Consider the following 17,616-nt stretch of genomic DNA (forward strand, 5'->3'; position numbering starts at 1 on the left):
GTCCAGACACAGCAATTCCTAGACTTCTAGAGCCCCATGTGTATCAGACTACAACACAAAAACACCCAAGCTAGGGTTGGCTCCTGCCCTAATGATTCTGAATGACTGTCAATTGTTCAATGAGCCAGATTTTTGTTTTTAATAATGCCCTTTCCAATGAAATACTTAAATGTATACACTTCTTGAATTTGAATGAGAACACACGGTCCCAGTCGTGCTCAGTCTGGTGATGCATCCCCAAAGTGTAGCATTTCTGCTGGGTAAGAGCAAGGGTCTGCCGGCTGGAGAGGAACAGCCACCAGTATCCCCACAGAAGACTGTCGGGCCAATTGTGTCTCTACACCATCCCGCCACCGACACGCAAGGGACAGGTCGTGACAATGGAGAGTTGGCGCTCCTTATGAACAGGCTTGAGTCTAAGCTCTTTAGAAAGAGGTGTTCCTGGGTGAGAGTCCTTAGGAGTCCTAGTGAATTTAGGAGTCTGGCCTTTCTCCACCGCTCTGCTCTTTCTTTTTTGCCCAGTGTGCCCCCACCTTACCCCTTGTACACGCAGAAGAAAGTTTTACACAAAATGAGCCCCACGTTGACGTAGGCATCCCTCCCCTTCCATCTGGATAAAAGCCCGGAAGGGAGCTAGTAGGGGAGATGCGGAGGTAGGGATCCTTTGGATCACTGTGGTCAGGGTCCCGAGGCGTGGCCGATCAGGAGCCAGCCAAGAGTAGACCCACAAACATATCAGGCTTTTCCTTCCTCCATCAACCTCTCAAATCCCAATGAGGTCACTGAAATGAAAGAGAATCAGACCAAGAGAGAGGGGGAGGAAGAGGACGACGACGAGGGAGAAGAAACCCAGACAGAAAAAGGCCATCAGACAAGGTCGCTTTTTCTGGCGACACAGCAACTGCGAGGAGCGTGGTACTGAATATATCCGCCCGCTCAGCCTGGGGACCGAAGGACTCGCAGAAGCACTTTGTGTTACCACGAAAACAAAGGAGAGGAGACGGGAGGGAGAGAGAGAGGGAGAAGCTCTGAGCAGTTCCGCTTTGGATCTCCGGGAAACAAGGTTCATCTCCTCCGCAAGGAAAGAAAGGGGAGCCTGAAGGGTCTGGGAGGTGAGAAGGGAGCAGGTTTCCTGCGGAGACTTGGGACGCGGCAGAACTCTGGACAGCGCCTCGCGAGCGGGGCTCATTGCTCCTGGCTCCTCCAGGTTTCTGGCTCCTTCTTGAAAGCCCTTCTTCTGGTGCACTCTCCTCTCCTGGACTCCGACCACCAGACCCAGGAAAATCCTACGATTCCTGTCTGAACGTGCCAGGGGGTGGAGCGAGTCGGCCTCTGGCCCGGTCCGGGAAGAGGGTCTCCGGTTCTGGAAATCTAGTCCTTGTGGATAATGCTTCGCTGGTGAAGAAAGAAAAGTTTTGGGGTCTGGTAGGGGGCGGAAGGGGTAAGGAAGATAGTGGAAGGAAGAAGGTGGATGGTTGGTTTCCCTCTCTGATCTGGAAGGAATGATGACCGAGGAAGGATGTGCACCAGCGGCCAGATTATTGGGAGCCTCTTGGTGCTCTCTGTGCTGGAGATAGGGCTGGGGGTGTCCAGCGTGGCCGTGGGGGCGGTCAGCTTCAGCCTGGCCCTCCGAGAGCACAAGCCGCAGCTCGGAGACTCGTCCCCGGTATGGAGCGGGGTGTGTGTACGTTGAGCCATTTCACTCTCTCTTTACCTCTTTACGGTGATGGTCAGTGTGCGTGCGTTAGTCACTCCCTCCCTGGGGGAGAAAATCATAAATCTCCTCTGGCTTGCATGTAGGTTCTTGTTGGCAGACTCTGCCTCTTTATGTTGTCCTTTTATTTACTAATTGTTTTTCCCCCCCTCTTACCTTGGCCTAAGACCAAATTAAATGGCTTTGTTTAAAGTTGGGGGTGGGGGAGGGGAGTTTCCACTAGCAGAAGCTGCATAAGGCTGCTTAGTGGTGCTGATTAGGGAGTCACACCTGTCAAGGGCAGACTCACTTAGCCTGTTTCTTTTACAAGGAAAATCAAAATGAAAGTGTTACATCATTTTCTTGTATGCAAGGGTAGATTTATGCATTTATTTCTGGGCAGCAGGGTCCAAGGTACAGTAAAAAGGCGGCACTGATATAACAAAAAGAAATGTGTGAGTGTAAAAGGAATATTTTATCCCAGAAAACATTGCTCTTAATCTTTCTTTGCTAGCTTTCTGATACTTCACATCTAAAAACTCTTTTGTAAATTCTAGGCAATAAGTTAAACAATGAATGGTATGATATGTAACAACATTCTAATTGGAGAATAACTCAGCTTAAATAGTACCTAATGCTCAGAGAAAAGGTCATAATTTCCTCTAGGTCAGATGTCAGACCCAATGACCTTCTTGTTTGCTCTGGGTGAATCTCCAGGAAAGCCTCAGAGACCCACTCCTTCCACCAACGATCAATAAAATGACTGCACTATTCCTAGTGTGGACCTAATTGTGAAAATAATTTTTTCTTCTCCTTTAAGTTATATACCTTCTACATCCTTCTTGGTTTCTAGCTTGATTCCAGTTTCCAAGATAATTTAATAAGATGCTATTCTGTCACTGATGATCAATAGGTGTAATTAACAATCATGGTTTGGTTATTTGTGCTTTGAGTCACTGAGGGGGAAAAATGACTATGGGTTTAAGAAAAATCCTTTTGAAGTAAGTCATTTTTGAGGGAAGTTCTAGTATTTTAAAAAGTGGTACAATTGTGCTTTGGAAAAATGGTTTTTATATTTTAATTTTTCAAAATGAGGCAAATGCTTTTAAATTGCAGAAGTTAAAAGGAAAAGTAAAAATGGTACTCAATTTCCACACTGACTTTTTCCTAAGAATCCTTGTTCTGAATTCAATAAGTTACTATCAACCTGCAAATAATTACCTTTTTATTGATTATGTAATTTTTTTATCAATATACACTTTAAATTTAAATATGAAAGGCTAAAGGCAAACCTTAAATTTGGTCATTTTATATCTTATATATTATTATTATTATTTAAACAGAAATAAACTTTAAAACTTCTACCAGACAATTGTCAAAATGAAATAGAATACCAACATTTAAAACAAAGGGGAGAAAAAGTGACCTTTTGATGGCTTACAAGGGAGAAGACTCAAATACTCTTCAAATCACTTCCCCTCTTAAATGTGAGAAATTGGGTGAATAAACATAGGTTGTCTCTAAATAGTATTAAAGTATCCATTTTATTTTCAAGAATTAAAAAAGTGGTTACATTTGCTTGGTATCGCATAAGAGAAATAATTATTTTTTTTCTTCCCAGACTATTTACCATTATCTAAATGAGTCAACATATGTATTTGTACAAAAAAATAAATTTTTGAATCAGCTCAATAAAAAGCAAGTAAAAGAATAATATGTATAGTCATTATCATAAAGAATTAGTTCCATTTTCAACTGGTTCTTTAGAGTAACCAAAATTCAGCTAGGACCCTCAAACAATAGTTTTGAATTCTGTCATCTGATTCAATAAAAATTTTTAAAGAATGCATGTAATTGAATTAATGGATTTGAAACTAGGAGACCCAAACGGGTCACTTTTTGATCACTTTCATAAACTCAAGTTAAAAAAATCAAATTTGTGAAGAAATACTCAGTTTTGATCACTACTTATTACATTATAAACTTGCCAAATTGATTTTTTAAATTGTTTCTCAGAGGTCATTTGTGATATAGTCTGAATTATCTCTTATATCTGTCAATGATGAATTCACTTAACCAGTATCAACAGAGGGCTTACCATGTGCATTTTACTTTTTAACACAAAGACCATTAAGATGAATCAGAATACCTAGCAGAAGAAACAAGAGGAGTACATCACTAACTTTATCAGGGGTGAGAAATTAAAGTTTGACCTTAGAAAGATACAGGGGCAGATGAAGGGGAGAGAATTTGGGGAGGTCAGTGAAATATCCATGGGAGAACTGTTTTCTCTTGATCTTGACAGTTTACTGGGACTTGTAATTTATGTATCACAGTGTTAAGTAATGCATCACAGAGTGAAATCTGAAGTCTACCTGGGTGCAGATCCCAGATCTGTCATTTACTATCTGGATGACTACCAAAGTTTCTCATATTCTGGAAAATAGGGTTGTTAAAAGGCACAAATGAAATAATGCTTTTAGTAAATGCATGGTGTGTAGTAAACATTGAATAAATGCAAGCTACTAATCCCGGGTGCACAGACTGGCAGTGAAGGGCATGAGAAATGAGAGCCTTTCAGGCAGCATGGATGAAGGTACAAACGGAGACGTATGGGTTATGTTCCAGGTGGAATAGGCTCTTCTATTTTTCTGGGGCTTATGTGTGAGGGGAAGATAAGGATGGAAAGAGGGCTGGGGCCAGACCACGGGAGGCTGTGTGCCAGCTGAAAGCAATAGATTTATTTCCTCATATTTTTAATAATAATAATAATAATAATAATAATAATAATAATAATACCACCAATTCTTACTTCCCAAAGAGATTCAAGGAGATGCAGAGGAAAGCTAGATCGAAAATTATCACTCTCTTTGGTATTTTATGAATTTAAAAATCTATATTATTTATGAACACTAGATGGGATTTTATAATTAACCTGTCACGATAACCACAGTCTATAATCAGGGTGTGTTTTGATCAGTGCCATGAAGTTTTTTTCAATACATTATTGTCATTATTACAAGATCTTTTCATTAAATTTTAGAAGTCAAATAAAACTGTACTATGAAGGTATTACTTTTTATGTATGGATTCTGACATCATAAGCTTTTTATCTAGGTCAAGTGCACTAAGAATTCAGGCAACTATTTTGATCTTTGAACCCAAATACACACATTTTTTAAAATGTGGCTTAAAAATAAAATAGTAAAATAACATAAAGGGCTTAAAAATCCATGGGATGGATACTTATATTTCCAGTCACTATTTCATAATCAGGCAAGGGTTCTTTCTGTGATCACTATGGGCAATTAGCAGGAAAAAAATATTTCACTATAATTTCATAGAGAAAGAAAGCTGTAAATGCCTTATAGGATTTTAGCTTCTTCTTATTCACTTGTTATAGCTGATAGAGTCACCTGTTGAAAGCCTAAAAGAAGACATTACTGCTAGATAACAATGAGAGAACCATTGGGTGAACTGTTTTGGAAAGACAGTCATGTAAAATATAATTGATGTGTAAGATTTATTGACGGAGTTAAATAGACAAGGCTGTTTCCAAGTTGCTATGTGATAGTCACTTTTCTCCATCTCCAGTGCATCATCTCTAATGGAAATTGACTGTATTTAGTAGTACACAGATTCATGGTTCCAAGAGGATTTATTTTTTGTTGTTCTAGATTGGCACTTAGAAATATAGAGATTCAGATGGTTGTGTCCAGAACAACATCTGGTGCTAAGTTGTATTTGATATATACCATACCAAATTCCATCCACCTGTATCTGATAATTATTCTATAAATTAAATGTATTAAAAAGAAATTCTCTTTTTTTAAAGATTTTATTGATTTATTTGTCAAAGAGTGAGAGAGAGCACACAAGCAGGGGGGAGCAGCAGGCAGAGGGAGAAACAGGCTCCCTGCTGAGCAAGGAACCCAGGGCAGGACTCGATCCCAGGACTCTGGGATCATGACCTGAGCTGAAGACAGACTTAACTGACTGAGCCACCCAGGTGCCCCTAAAAGGAATTTTCTAAGCCTTATCTACCCCACATGTAAACACAGTCTTCAAAAAAATTTTATCTAAATCATACCAAGTTTGAATGATTTTTATTGCTAATTTTTCTAGACAATACTTGATTTGTATATTATAACTTTCTCCACTTAGTAAATCTGATACTTTAGGTGAGTGAAATTTATAGCATAATCAAGGCTACCTGTTATGTGGACTCCCGATTTACCATGGCAACAACCCAGCCAATTGTAGGTTTGTGTTGAAATTCATCTACTGTACCTTCTGATCCCTACTATAGCAATATAAAGAGGTGCTATATATAATTGAGAGCTGCCTCAAAGTATTATTTTTAATAATTAAATCTAGTCCAATTCATTTAAGGGACAACAAATGAAACAAGGTCAAAGAAACCTCTCAAACATTTGAAGTTACTTCAAATGTATAAAATTTGAAGCTAGTATGTCTCTAATCAGATGATATATCACTTTTCTCCAGATTCAAAATATATAACTTAAAGGATTCATATTTCCTAGCATGAGAGGAAATCATTGCCCCATCCTCATAAAAAATTATAAACATACATTTATAACCAATTTTAGGATTAGTTTTAGTCATATAAGTAATTCAAGCATAAATTCTCATTTCAAAAGGTTAAAAAAAGAATCAAAGCTGAAGTTCTCTACCACTTCATCAAAACTAGCCACAATTACAAATTTAGTGTGTAAACTCATAGATATTTCGCCACATAGGAATAGTATCATTTGAACATATAGATCAATTTTAAGTTTTTGGATATAATAAAGCTCATTTGTGGACTCTGTAGAGCCCACATGAAGAATCTCTTATCTGATTCATACTGTTATTCTCAAGTGCCACTTTTATCTACTAGGGTTAGGGCTATTAGATACTTGGCAATTAAATCAGTTGGACAAGCCAAACTACTAGGAAGTGTAATTATTATTCAAGGAACCATATTGTGTGCCAAAGAAACACAAATAAAATGTCTGTTTCTGGTATTGATTGGTAATGCTATGATAGAAGAAAAATGGTCACTTTTGCCATTATCTGATAAGATATTTTGTTTTAGTCTATATTTCATCCACATATAAGTGACATGTGTTTGAATTTCTACCTAGAGCCTATGACAAATTCTGTCTCAGGATTTTGGCTCTTATTCAAGGGTATAACTGATCTTGAAGACTTTGGCATAGAAATATTAGGGAATAATTGATAATAATTGCCTTGGTCACCCAGTTGTTGATAATTTTCTTGATAGAAACATGATCTGAATAAAGTCAAATCCTTTTATTTGGATGATTTTGCTTAAAACACTCAAGTTGGCTTTAAGTATTGACATGATTATTAATCAGATCATCCAATATATGCTTCAAATATGGCCAAGAAATTTAACTTTTTGTATATTCACTTAGCCCTCAGATAATACTTAATTCTATTGGTAGATGGGAAGCATAGCCCAGCCATCCAAACTGAAATGTTTGTCTTCAAAATTCTATAAAAACTAGAATAGATTTTGGTGAATATGTGTGTACACCCACTGAAGGCAGGAAAACCCCAACAGTTTTATGCCCAAATGATGTTGGATCATTTACTTATGAAGTAAACAAAATTTCATTTTACTATGCCACTATATATATATATATATATATACATATATATATATATATATGTATCTACATATAATCTTATTCATTTAAATGGCATTTATATATATATATAACTAAGCTCAGAGTCTTAAAACATATTTGACTTTACTGTCTTAGTAATTTAGTAAAATCACCAGGTGGTCACTCTGCAGATAGATGTTTATTTCAACATGCCAAGTGGACAATTCCAGAATAAATGGATGGTAGTATATAAAGACTCTCATTCAGCATATTTCTAGGAGAGAAAGAGAGAAGAAATTGTATGACTACTTTCCTCTGTGATATAGGAAACTGTGCAGTTCTCATGAATGCAGATCTAATCCAAAAATACTTTATTCAAATTGAATGAGAGATTGGATTCATATATCTCACTCCATATAACTGTGGTACTGGATCACATATGTTTCTTCATGAAGTCAAAGAGAGGAATACCAGTATCAGTTTCATGGGTTACCATCAGTACCAAGCCTGGCACAAAGTAAGTGTTCAGTGAGCATTCGTTGCTTCTTTCCTTTACTGCCCTCATGCTGTCTCATGACTGCCTGGGACCCATACCACACTAGTACTAAACTTGTTCTCAACATTTCTCCAACACCCTCAATCAACTCTAATTTAACTCATCTTTTTCTTTTTATAGTATGTGTCATTAGCTTTTGATTTAGTTCATGTATATCTATTAGCAACTACAAAAATGTACCAAAATATCTACATTGGAGAGGTCATGTAAAATATTCAGCTTAAAACTGAATGGGGAAACAGCTGCTGCTATAAGACACGTAAAAATATTCAATAATCAGACAAATTAGACAATTACCTAAGTTAGGCAAGTCAAACAGTGGGGCTATAGGAACCACTATTTATGCCACAAAACAAAGTCCTTGAAAACATTTAAACTATATGAGTTCTTGTCATTAGTCAAAATGAAAGTACAAATTAATATTTCTAATAAAGATATTTAATATCTTGGAGACTTGTATAGTTTTGCTTGAACTACCCAAGTACTTTTGAAGCAATGTTTATTACATGTTGTATTATTAATAGGTGCATCGATGAAATATCTAGATTTCAGCAATGATTCTTATAACATTAATTAATGCTCATGGTTTTTAGCATCAGTATCAAGACTCCTGAGAAAAAATTCTAAGTTCCATTAGTTCAAGATCTATTATTAAATACTGGACAAAATTATGTGGTCAAGACAAAAAAGAAAATATGAGTGGTTAAGAAGACCACCTTGAAAGATAGGGTGTCTTGAGCTATTTGTCCCGTAGAAATAATACAAGATATGATTTATTATTAGTTAACTGTGCTCCAGATGTTTTTATATACATTATTATTTCCAGTTTTAACAACTCTATAAAGAATGTAGTATTTTATAAAATTTATGTAGGGAAAAGGGCTTACCTAGAACCTACTGTTATTTAATCAGCTGAGTTAGTATTTAAAGCTGACAATCTTATTTTAAAATCTGTACTTTTTCTATTGCATTCTGTGGAACATGGGAAATTGTCATGAAAAAGTCATTCACTGACGTCTGACCTCATTATTTGCTTCCACCCCTGACTATATGAGTCAGGCAAAATGGCATAAAGATCAATCCCCATCACTGTTTGTATCTATTTCCCAGAAGAGACTGGCATAGTCAACTGATCAACAAGCACAACCTCTATATTCCCAGAAGAGTGTGAAATAGTAGACTGAATTGTTCCTACCTTTAGAGCTTAGGCTTTAGCCTTAAAAAGTAAAACAAAATTATGCATCTCAAATGATCATTAAATATTATGAGAGCAAGTCAGGAAGACATAAAACAACATATTTAAACATAGTTCAAAATGAGAGTTAACAGTGAGGGATCAGGGTTGACTCCTGTGTGGAGGGAGATCTTTATCCAGGCCTTGGAGATTGGGCAGCTTCCCAGCAGGCAGAGAGAGAAGATGTGCTAAGCAGAGCTATAAAGTCATGGAAGGAACAATAAAATGGAGAATTAGTGGAGTATTGAGGAGACTGGACTTGTTATAGCAAAGATATGTTCACAGTAATAACTGGCAAGTGAAGATCTAATTCATCTAAATGCAATGAGACCAGCTTTAAAAGGTCCTAAAAGAGTAAGACTAGTCTGCCCTTGATTTTGGTGAACTCTGCTGTGTAGAACTTGATCATGAGGCCAAGGCAGTTGGGCTAGGCATTGCTGCTCAATTTCAAGGCAAAACACCAGCCCTTGATTCCAAGACGTGTGTCCTGTTTCAAAAGAAAGACTTGAGGGAAATCTTGGGACTTGAGGGAAGTCCCATCACAAATCTAACCCCATTTCAAGTGACTTTCTTGTTGATGGTGCATTTATAAGATCATAATTTCCTTGTGTTGAATTATTCTTAAAGCTGCCTGGCATATAAAAATAAGAGTTCATTTATTTAACTGGAGATATCAGCATGACATTAAGAAATTAAAATAGATTTTGAAGGTATTAAGACTTGGGTTCAAATTCTATCTCTAGCATTTGATAGTTAAGCTTGAGTGAGTTACATTACTTCCCTGAGCAAACAGCTAACTTACCTGTAAAATAGAAATACTGCTATCTATCTCATGGAGTTCAAAAAATTAAAAGTAATATTTATATAAAGGGCTTGATTAAGTGTTTAATAACTATGACTAGCCCACAACAATGACTACATGCTAGTGCTGTATTTCTGGAAAATCAGTTTTCTGCATGTGGATTCTATTTGTGTATTAATAGACATTTTATTTTTATATTTTCGAGGGGGAGCTTCTTGTAAAGCCATTGATGAAATTGATCTTGGACTCAATGCTTGGTAACAGTTAAATCATATACCCTCTCTTAGAAAACATGTACTTTTCATAACCAATTTTGAACATTAATAGTTAGTTGGGATTTAGTGTGCATGTCCCAGGGCCCTAGGAATATTTTTTCTAGGTCAATTTTGGGATAAAGAGGTACAATTTTTGTTTGCTCTACCAAATGGAGATGTGTATTTGATTTTATCATTATTTTTGGCTGGGCTGTTGGAATTCCTAGTTCCTTCTACTTGTTTCCCACCAACTATTTTTGTATATCATTTACTCTGAGGAATTAAAATAATAATGATAATAATGACATTAATAATAGTAACAATGGCAGCTTATATTTAGAATATACCACATTGCCTAAGAATTTCAACTGCTTTGTTGTACCATTTATCTCAGCAGATGAGTTTCTTCACTTAAGGGATGAGAACCTAAGGGATTTAGGATTTAGTGATCTAAAGCACCTGAAGAAAGAATGTGTGCATGTTGTATGTGTGTACATACGCATATGCATTTGCTCATATGCATATGCAGGAGAGATGAAAAAATAAGAAATTCAAACAAGGAAGTTGATAATTGTCACTGATCTGCAATGTATGCTGCATTTAGGCTGCCAGCACCCTGATTTGGGTACAAGTTCACAATGTTGTGATCCTCTGTGAGCTGCAACTTGTTTTCATTACTGGCTGGCTTTCAGAAACTGCCAGGCGTGTTGGATGGACATTATTCTATGGTGTTGACAATTCTTGGGAAGAGCATAACTTCTACCCTCTAGTCCCCTGGAGTCCCTGCCTGTTTTCAATTCTGTGAGAACAGATCACAAATCATAGACTCAAAGCTGGCACATACCCAAGGGAGTATTTTTTTGTTTGTTTCATCCTCACCAAATCCGTCTTCTACATTATAAACTTTGTTGTATTTTCTACATGTATCAAGTTGTGGATGTTATATTTGAGTGTTGTCCAAATATATTACAGCATCTACATTAATTTTGTTCAAAAGAGAAAAGAATTCTTAAACATACAAATGTAAACAAAAATAATGCAAATTGGGATAACCCACATTAATGTAACATTACCTTAAGCTATATATAAATACTTAATAAATTATTATCATGAAATAGATCATATAGAGGCCCTGTATTTCATATATATATATAAAGTTTAAGTTGCCTTAATAAACAGAATGTTATTGACAATATTTCCATAGTTGGGTGTTCAATATTGATTGCATCCTCTTTTACTTCCCTCCAGAAATAATCATTATCTTAAATTTTTATATTAGTTTGAATTTTAAAATTATTTATTGTAACTGGCTAAAAATTGGCCAAAAATTTGGGCTCAGGAGACAGACTTCTGATTTTGTTGCTATATTCTATGAGATAGTTTTATTTTGTCTCATTTTAAAGATGAACGTGAGTAATGACTATACATAAAAATTATTTGGACAATTGACATTTAAATATACTGCAAATTCAAAGTCCCTCTTACCAAAAATTCACAAGTTTAGTTATAATTTCCCTTGCTACTTTTGGAGCAGAAACAACTCTAATATTAAAAAGCCTTATTTACTCAGCATACTCAAAATAATCAACAGATTATTTTTTTAAAAAGAAAAACTATCACAAAGCAGAATTGGAATAGGACAAAATGCATAATGCACTAAATACAAGAAAGATTGCATTCCACGAACACTGAAAGGGAAATGTGAAGGAATGGCATTCTGAGAATCAAGGCTGACTTTTTTCTATACACTGAAGGATTTGGGTACTGGGGTAGTGGGAAGTTTCTGAGGTTTTTGGACTTGGATTCATTTAGAAGAGTTTAACATGCCAATCAGCTACATGCTATGTTTGATGATTTCTTCTGAAATTCATTCTTAGGATTGTTGGTTTCATTCATTTGCTTTACAGTCTCTGAAAAAGGTTTCTTTCACTACCTGCTGTGCATCCAAATTTACCACTGTGGTGTTTTTCTTTCCATCTCTCCCTTGAGTGTTTTTGGTTTGATTTCTTTATTCACTGTGGTTGCTTCTTATCCCATGCTATCTGCTAAGCCACCAAGATGGCCGATGCTTATCACAACAGCCTATCTGTTATACATCTTATCCTCTTGGTAGTTTTTTTATTGTGAGGGTAATCATATTTGTGAGAGGTCACAGCTCTATTGATAAAAAATGTACATTTACTCTTTTCCAGTTGAATTTTTGAAATATTGAAAATTTCAATGTTTTCTGGAGTGGAAGAAATATGGATCTATGTGCCTTGCTTTTTTCAGTTCTCTGTTTTGGGGTGGAAAATAAGAAATTAGTTCTAGCTTAAGGGAAAAAATAACACTGCATAATTAGCAGGGTTTTCCATGGACTAAGAAAAGAAAGAAATATAAATAGGAAAGTGGAAAAGTGACTTCTTTTAAAGATGAACACTATGCTAAAAATGCAAAAGAATTGGGAGAGGAGAAAGCAGAGGCCATTGAGATCTATAAATCTAATAAAGGCAGAGAAATCCCAGGGATCTGGGTTGTGGGATAGCACAGCTCAGGGCCTGGGACCCCTAGGGGTTAGGCTTATGGAGATGGGGCCAAATCAATGTTGAGATCAATGGTAAAGACACTTATTGGGCCTGAGCAACATGGTCTGCGCTGGGTTGGGATGAGTCAAGAAGAGGAATGACAATGTAGTATGAAGAAAGCGTTAAAGTAAATCAGAATAGTCAGGTTCCTATTCCAATTCTCATGAACCAGATGCTCATTCTCCTTCGTTCTCTTTCCTATAAGATTTAGTCAACATATATTGATTCTACTGCTACAGCATCTTACAGTCTGAGTTAAGTTTTGAGGATCTAGCTATGAATAAAATAATCATGATCCCTGATCTTCTGAAGCTTAATTAAAAAAATATATATATATATAGACAATGAACAAATAATGCACAGATTAACAATTACAGGTTGTGACATCTTAAACAGGAGAAATGTAGGCTTATGAAGAATATAACTTATTAGGGTGCCTGGGTGGCTCAGTTGGTTAAGCGACTGCCTTCGGCTCAGGTCATGATCCTGGAGTCCCGGGATCGAGTCCCACGTCGGGCTCCCTGCTCAGCGGGGGGTCTGCTTCTCCCTCTGACCCTCTTCCCTCTCGTGCTCTCTGTCTCTCATTCTCTCTCTCTCAAATAAATAAATAAAATCTTTAAAAAAAAGAATATAACTTATTAATAATGGCAAAATCAGTAAAAACATCGCTAAGGAAGCAATATTTTCTGAAGGATGTTGAGGCATTATCCAGATGAAGCAGGAGAAAAATACTGTTCAAACTGGAGGGAATAGCTTGGATAAAGACCCTCAGATAAGAAAGGTTTGATGTGTTTGAAAATCTGAAAGAAGGCCAGGGTGACTGGATTATGGCAAATGAGCAGGAGGAGATAGAAGGCCTCAGTGAGGTGGAGAGGCAAATGGAGGGGCAAAAATCACTTAAGGCTTTATATACAAACTAGTGTTTTGATTTCCCCTTAATTATAACAGGAGCCTATTAAAACTAATAGGTTTTAAGTAGAAAAGTGACAAGATTATATTGGCATTTAAAGAAGTTCACTTGGGGCGGCAGTTTATAAAATATATTGGAATCAGACTAGAAGCCACAAATCTAGTTAGGAGGCCGCTGGCATGTATGGTATTATGATTACATGGATGACAGTGAGAGAATAAAATAAACATAGAAGAAGCACAGATATTTGAGATATAGCGTTGACAAGACTTTGTGTCTGATTAGATGCCATTGTTGACTAAAGTATTAAGAATGAGTCTCAGGGGCGCCTGGGTGGCTTAGTTGGTTAAACGACTGCCTTCGGCTCAGGTCATGATCCTGGAGTCCCGGGATCGAGTCCCACATCGGGCTCCCTGCTCAGTGAGGGGTCTGCTTCCCCCTCTGCCCTCTTCCCTCTCGTGCTCTCTGTCTCTCATTCTCTCTCTCTCAAATAAATAAATAAAATCTTTAAAAAAAAAAAAAAAGAACGAGTCTCAGATCTAGAGACTGAGCAACTGACAGGATCCCATGTATTCTTTTGAGAATTAGATGATTAGAAAAGGAAAAATTCTGTGTGAATGTGTGTGTGTTGGTGCATCTGTGTGTCTCTGTAGGATACAATTGTGTAAGGTGGGGAGAGATCAAGAATTTATCTGTTATCTGCTAAGTTAGAGTTACCTGTGAGATTGGAGACATGCTGGGGACTATTAGATGGGTCTACAGTCCAGAACACAGGACTGTGCTAGAAATCTAAACATGGGAGTAGTCTGTAAATACATTAAGCACATTTAAAGGTATTTTTAAAGCCATGTTCCTGATTGAAACCACCCAAAACAAAGCCTTTAATTATTCAGAAATTGGATATTGATGAGCAGGTAGAAAAGAGAGGCTGAGAAGTTGTGACCAGAGAAATGTGTGGAAAACCAGGAGAGTATGGTGTCAGAGAAGTCCAAAGGAGAGAGCTCCCGTGTAAGATGAGGATTGTAACACGGAAGTCACTGCTGACCTTAGCAAAAGCGGTTGAAGTAATGGGCATATACTGCAGTACAAAGTCTGCTAAAGAAAGAATGGGAAGTAAGAATATGGAAGCCAGAAGTATAGTGGTGGTGAAGGGTCTGTGTAGACAGAGTAATTGATGTAAAAAGATTTGGAGTCAAGGAAGGTTTTTGTCTTTAAGGGAGGTTTTGGAACAATTTTCCTTGCTGAGGTGAATAATGGAGTAGAAAGGAAGGAGAAAGTCTTTGAGTAGATGAAGGGTGACTGAATTTAGAGATGAAGTGCAGGTTTTGTGTTGATAAATTTTATTTTTGTATATTAAAGAAAGCAAGATGAGTATGACTGAAGATGCAGTTTGTCACACTTAATGGCAAACGGTGAGAGAAGTCTCTGATGGCTTTTGTGTTTTCTATCTAATCTGAGGTCTATCATAGCTGAGAGTAAAGAAGAGAACACCATTAAAATGTTTCCTCTCCCTGTCAGTTGAGAATTATAATTAAGTCACACAGTATAAACTGGATGGAAACACAGAAATAATTTATTCCAAATTCATCCTTTTACAGATAAGTGAACTAAAGCTCAGAGAGTTAGCACTGCTGGCTAACTATAGACCCAGGACAATAGGGCAAGTCATCTAATTCTTAGTCTAACACAGTTCTCACGGATGCCTCAAAATATTAAGTAATCCTTAAGATAAACACTCAACCAAAAGGAAAATGCAGTTATTTGGTTACTGCCTCACACTGAACAGGAATGATCTCAAATTATTGGCACTGCTAAACTATCATGAGGATATAAGGATTTTAACAAATTTTTTTTTAAAGATTTTAGTTATTTATTTGACAGAGGGAGACACAGCGAGAGAGGGAACACAAGCAGGGGGAGTGGGAGAGGGAGAAGCAGGCTTCCCGCAGAGCAGGGAGCCTGACGTGGGGCTCGACCCCAGGACCCTGGGATCATGACCTGAGCCGAAGGCAGACGTTTAATGACTGAGCCACCCAGGTGCCCCGATTTTAACAAATTTTAAGGGTCTACCCCCAGTTGGGAATTTCTGACTTTGACTCAAGTCATGATCTTGGGGTCCTGGGATCGAGCCCCTCTGCTCACATACACACTCTCTCTCTCTTAAAAAAAAAAAGATTTTTTTCTCTAGTTTATGACCTTAATTAGAATTAGGTATCATCTAGATTTACACAAATAGAGTAGCCATTAGCCACATATATCTGTTGAGCACTTTATTTTTTTTTAATTTTTTTTTGGGGGGGGACATCTAGAGATAGCGATAGAGCTTGGAATGCTATACAGCTGAATGAAGACCTGGAAATGATGGTAAATTTTTGAAGCAAAAGTGGGAAATGATCAAAGCTATTTTTTTGTTTGTTTGTTTGTTTATTTATTTATTTTATTCTTATGTTAATCCCCATACATTACATCAGGAGTTCTAGATGAAGTGTTCCATGATTCATTGTTTGTGCATAACACCCAGTGCTCCATGAAGAATGTGCCCTCCTCAATACCCATCACCAGGCTAACCCATCCTCCCACCCCCCTCCCCTCTAGAACCCTCAGTTTGTTTTTCAGAGTCCATCGTCTCTCATGGTTCGTCCACCCCTCCGATTTCCCCCGCTTCATTCTTCCCCTCCTGCTACCTTCTTCTTCTTTTTTTTTTTTCTTAACATATATTGCATTATTTGTTTCAGAGGTACAGATCTGAGATTCAACAGTCTTGCACAATTCACAGCGCTTACCAGAGCACATACCCTCCCCAGTGTCTATCACCCAGTCACCCCATCCCTCCCACCCCACCCCCCACTCCAACAACACTCAGTTTGTTTCCTGTGATTAAGAATTCCTCATATCAGTGAGATCATATGATACATGTCTTTTTCTGTTTGACTTATTTCACTCAACATAATACCCTCCAGTTCCATCCACGTCGTTGCAAATGGCAAGATCTCATTCCTTTTGATGGCTGCATAATATTCCATTGTATATATATACCACTTCTTCTTTAGCCATTCATCTGTCGATGGACATCTTGGCTCTTTCCACAGTTTGGCTACTGTGGACACTGCTGCTATAAACATCGGGGTGCACGTACCCCTTCGGATCCCTACTTTTGTATCTTTGGGGTAAATACCCAGTAGTGCAATTGCTGGATCATATGGTAGCTCTATTTTCAACTTTTTGAGGAACCTCCATACTGTTTTCCAGAGTGGCTGCACCAGCTTGCATTCCCACCAACAGTGTAGGAGGGTTCCCCTTTCTCCGCATCCCCGCCAACATCTGTCGTTTCCTGACTTGTTAATTTTAGCCATTCTGACTGGTGTGAGGTGGTATCTCATTGAGGTTTTGATTTGGATTTCCCTGATGCTGAGCGATATTGAGCACTTTTTCATGTGTCTGTTGGCCATTTGGATGTCTTCTTTGGAAAAATGTCTGTTCATGTCTTCTGCCCATTTCTTGATTGGATTCTTTGTTCTTTGGGTGTTGAGTTTGATGAGTTCTTTATAGATTTTGGATACTAGCCCTTTATCTGATATGTCATTTGCAAATATCTTCTCCCATTCTGTCGGTTGTCTTTTGGTTTTGTTGACTGTTTCCTTTGCTTTGCAAAAGCTTTTTATCTTGATGAAGTCCCAATAGTTCATTTTTGCCCTTGCTTCCCTTGCCTTTGGCGATGTTTCTAGGAAGAAGTTGCTTCAGCTGAGGTCAAAGAGGTTGCTGCCTGTGTTCTCCTTTAGGATTTTGATGGACTCCTGTCTCACATTGAGGTCTTTCAACCATTTGGAGTCTATTTTTGTGTGTGGTGTAAGGAAATGGTCCAGTTTCATTCTTCTGCATGTGGCTATCCAATTTTCCCAACACCATTTGTTGAAGAGACTGTCTTTGTTCCACTGGACATTCTTTCCTGCTTCGTCGAAGATTAGTT

The 17,616-nt window shown here is 37.5% G+C and overlaps 1 protein-coding gene across 2 annotated transcripts in view; it reads left to right on the forward strand.

The window, feature by feature from the left end:
- Positions 1-1,519: 1,519 nt before the first annotated feature.
- TMEM196 (transmembrane protein 196) overlaps positions 1,520-17,616 on the forward strand; it is a 50,937-nt gene continuing 34,840 nt past the window's right edge. Inside the window, exon 1 of one of the 2 annotated variants that reach the window (XM_045865132.2) lies at positions 1,520-1,684. In XM_045865132.2, the coding sequence (XP_045721088.1) occupies positions 1,520-1,684 (165 nt within the window). The remainder of the gene's footprint in view (positions 1,685-17,616) is intronic. The other variant, XM_045865133.2, reaches the window with a different exon arrangement.

This window comes from Mirounga angustirostris, unplaced genomic scaffold (genome assembly GCF_029215605.1).
Source record: "Mirounga angustirostris isolate CCGP_5_RB_7025 unplaced genomic scaffold, mMirAng1.0.hap1 SCAF_12, whole genome shotgun sequence".
Lineage (NCBI taxonomy): Eukaryota > Metazoa > Chordata > Mammalia > Carnivora > Phocidae > Mirounga > Mirounga angustirostris.